This window comes from Dermacentor andersoni, chromosome 5, assembly GCF_023375885.2.
Source record: "Dermacentor andersoni chromosome 5, qqDerAnde1_hic_scaffold, whole genome shotgun sequence".
NCBI lineage: Eukaryota > Metazoa > Arthropoda > Arachnida > Ixodida > Ixodidae > Dermacentor > Dermacentor andersoni.
In genome coordinates, this window is record NC_092818.1 from 71,507,405 (window position 1) to 71,511,089 (window position 3,685).

Consider the following 3,685-nt stretch of genomic DNA (forward strand, 5'->3'; position numbering starts at 1 on the left):
TGAATGGTTCCATCATACAACATACAGGGTCCAAGATTACATATGAAATTCTTATATATTCGGTCGCATCATGTGTGTTCATTTACGCACCACACTTTTGCTCAGCGATGTGTACGTACTCTTCCTTCTTTCCTTGTCGTATTTGCCAATATTTGATGCAGATTTGGTGTTTGATTTAGCCACGCACAGAAATTATAAATGTGTCAAGGTAAATTTTCAATAAATTGCAGTTTAGGATTTCCCTTTATATTTCGTCTGTCTTCCTTGAACCAACAAGGTCAAGTTCTAACGCAGTCTTTTAATTACCTTTAATGTATTGCTTTTGGGTAGCTTGAGTCATCTAGATATCTACAAAAAGGCGCCACGTTTTCAGCACTTTGTATAACGCATTTTGCGAATTACGAAAGACATACATGAAAAAGTAGGTCTGCGCTTGGCTTCGCTAACACAAAAAAAAACGCCTTCATGACTGCTTCAGAAAACAGGTAATAAGGAAAGTGTCTAAGCGCAATAACAGACGTAAGTGAACTCTGCATGACTGTAACGTGCTGAATAGCTCGGAGTGACGTCGTGCGCCAAGAACTCGTATTAGAGCCCGACGCTTCTGCGTGGTGCCCTATTTGTCAGATAAATGGTACTATCAGAGCTCGGGCCACATTTGCGACTTTATCCTGAAAGACGGCAACACAATGACAAGAAAAACCCAATTTGTCTTACTTTGCAGTCAACAACTTCCGCAGGCCCCTTTAATAAAATGGTGTAGCATTCTAAGTGAACACTATGAGGTTCCGACAAGACATTCGAAAAACATGCTGATTACATTCACATCTTGGAAGTTTTACGTTCTCCAGTGCACGTCGTTTGCAGTTCAATTCTTTAGTTAGCGATCCGTAACCACTGTACAAGAGTGACAATTATCAAAGTCCCACAGATATCGTTTTAAAGAGGTGACAGCTGTAGTACTTACTAACACGAGCGTGAAGTTCCCTGGTAATGCGTAACTGGCCAGCAATCTCCTCTATCCGGAAGTATAGGAAGCACTGCTACGAGTAGAAAAGAAAGTCGCGAAACTGCTGCCAGAGGTTATGACGGCCAAACAGCTATGTTGTGCTGAAATGGATATAGAGCGAATGCCTGCGCTACGCTGGTGAAATATTCGCCATTACGCTTTCTGTCTGCAAGCCCAGTGCAAAGAGGAAAAAGAAAGCAATTTGCACCACCATGAGTAAGCGCACAAAATAACGGAACCAAATCTTGCGACAACCCTATTCTCCTCTCCGCGTGCATGGTTGAAATAACTTTTTTTGAATGTGCGGCTGCTTTATTTTTTTGCCCCCGCTGTGAGCGCCATTCATACCGGTACAGGTTTGACGTGGTTTGGTTTGCGAGCCGAAGTCGAGAGAGGCAGGAACTGGTATATATACCTCCAGTGGTCGTCGGCATAGCACACATCGTCTCAGCCGTGCCCGCCCACGACAACCTCAGGTGCTTCACTGCCAAAGAGAGCCACACCATGAAGTATACGGTAAGCCGAAATGCATTATGGGTCTTGAGTGCAGGGATTCACGTGGTTATTCACAAATTGTCTTGCCCTAATTTCATGTCGAACGTAGTCTATACGTACGAGAAAACGAAGGCACGCACTTACCGTGGAGCCAGTATTCAGTATAACAAATCTAGCGGTTATGCAGAAAGTAGAACCCTAAGGTAAAAAAAAAAAAAAACTATTTTTAAAATGTTAAGCCTTTCTGAAGTACTGCAATGGAAATGACCAACTTTAGCTGTTCCTTAAGTATGCGCGTCTTTTTACGGAAAATGGATTGTTATCATGTGGGTCTACGGTGAATACGGCTGTGTTCAGTGCAGCGCAGTTGCTACTGACATATGTAGCTTTTATCTGTGTCCCATTGGCTGCTTTGTTTTTATCGTTTATAAAGTTTCCTCAGAGTAACAGTTCTGATGCCAGAAATTTTTAAGCTAGAATTAGGAGCAATATGCACAACGCGTATGTTGCAAATACATACATGTATTTGCGACATATGGATTATGTGCGTCACTCCTAAATCAGACCGCCAGTGGCGATTATACTTGCTTTTTAGCACTGCATAGCTTACACTCGGTTATATTACTTTGTTCTTCCAGATTGTGTTCCTCGTCTTCACAACTGTCATTGCCGGTGCCCTGGCTGGCTACGCGTATGGTGGCTATGGGGGATACGGACTTGGCGGCTACGGTGGCTACGGCGGCTATGGAGGATACGGCGGCTACGGGGGATACGGCGGCTATGGTGGTTATGGTGGCTACGGAGGGTACGGCCGCGGATATGGTGGATACGGAGGCTACGGCGGATATGGTGGTTACGGAGGGTATGGAGGCTACGGAAAATATGGAGGCTTCTATGGATGAGGACTTCAGGAGCACGCTTGAATAAAGGCGTATCACGTGTCCAACGCATGTATCATGTTTATATTTCCGAATGCACCTTTTTCATGCCTGCGCATGCTAGAAAATTCTTAGAAACATAAAGTAGCATAAGAAACATAAGAGCACAAGTAGAGCAACGCGAGGGTATACAAAATACATGTAAATATTAGTATTGAAAGATAATGTTTTTATACAGGACTACATCTGTCTGACGCCCATCAAAAAAAAAAAAAAACCTGAGTTTGAATAACGGTTCAGTATACATGTTTCTGGATACTACATATATTCTGATTAAACAAGTTATATTGACCGCAGTAGTGTGCTTGAAGAACGAGTGAAAGCAGTGAAGAGGTAGTTGATCCAACTTTACAATTGTTTATCTTTATTGTTCACCGCATGTGCAGCCGTTACTGTGCTTAGGTCGTGTATTTCTCAACACGCTGTATTGATTGCGAACTCTCGCTTCTTGATGCTTCGTGCTATGACACTAGTACTACTTTGCAAAAGTTCATTGTACGCAATGGTGCTGATAGTACTCACTGACAGCCGCTTACGAATAGATACGGCTGAGCGTGTCTGTAGTGATTACTGAACTCATCAATCTTCTTCTGCGCACCATTGCCTGCGCTCCTTGTGCAGGATGGTAAAAGGAAGCTCATTATATTTTCCTCCAAACTGTACCGTCAGGTGGTTGACAGAAATCATAGCATACAGCTGTTGCAGCCTCCTCGCCTCATGAAGTTTGCCATGCAGCATTCTTTAAAACCGGTGTGATTCCACAGCATAGCAATAAAGGAGTTTGCTCTGCAGTTAATAGTGAAGATGGCTTAAGTGGGTTACCACACAATGTAAAAGTGAACGTCCCCAGGGAAGATGTTTCACAATGAGTGGAATTCGGTTTCTACGCCAAACGCTATTGTTTTGTAAAGAAAGCCAAAGCACAGACACAACACTCGCCTAAGATTGAGGATAGCAGATGGTCTCGGTGTAGGTGACAAACGCAGAGTGCACCGTCGAAATTTGTGAAGATTGTAGTGAATTAGTAGAGACGAACTTGACGACACAGCGTTGAATTTGACCCAACCTCGTGGACAGCGGTGACCGAGAGCTTGCGAAATAATAATCTATTCCGGATCTGCGCATTGTAGCAGGCTTTTAAGAAAGGCGCTTGCTTTTTCACGAAAGAAAAGAAAAAAAGCAAAACAGTGCCGTTGTCGAACTGCTTTCATCGTTTCCTTGACTTTTAGTGGTAGAAACGAAC

General features: G+C 43.3%; 1 protein-coding gene across 1 annotated transcript; it reads left to right on the forward strand.

Moving 5' to 3' along the window:
• The first annotated feature begins 1,184 nt into the window (after nucleotides 1–1,184).
• On the forward strand, nucleotides 1,185–3,365 carry LOC126530770 (uncharacterized). The gene is made up of 2 exons (XM_050178056.3): nucleotides 1,185–1,525; nucleotides 2,143–3,365. The coding sequence occupies exons 1-2, from the start codon at nucleotides 1,286–1,288 to the stop codon at nucleotides 2,404–2,406; spliced, it is 504 nt and encodes a 167-aa protein (XP_050034013.2). The 5' UTR covers nucleotides 1,185–1,285; the 3' UTR covers nucleotides 2,407–3,365.
• Nucleotides 3,366–3,685: the final 320 nt, after the last annotated feature.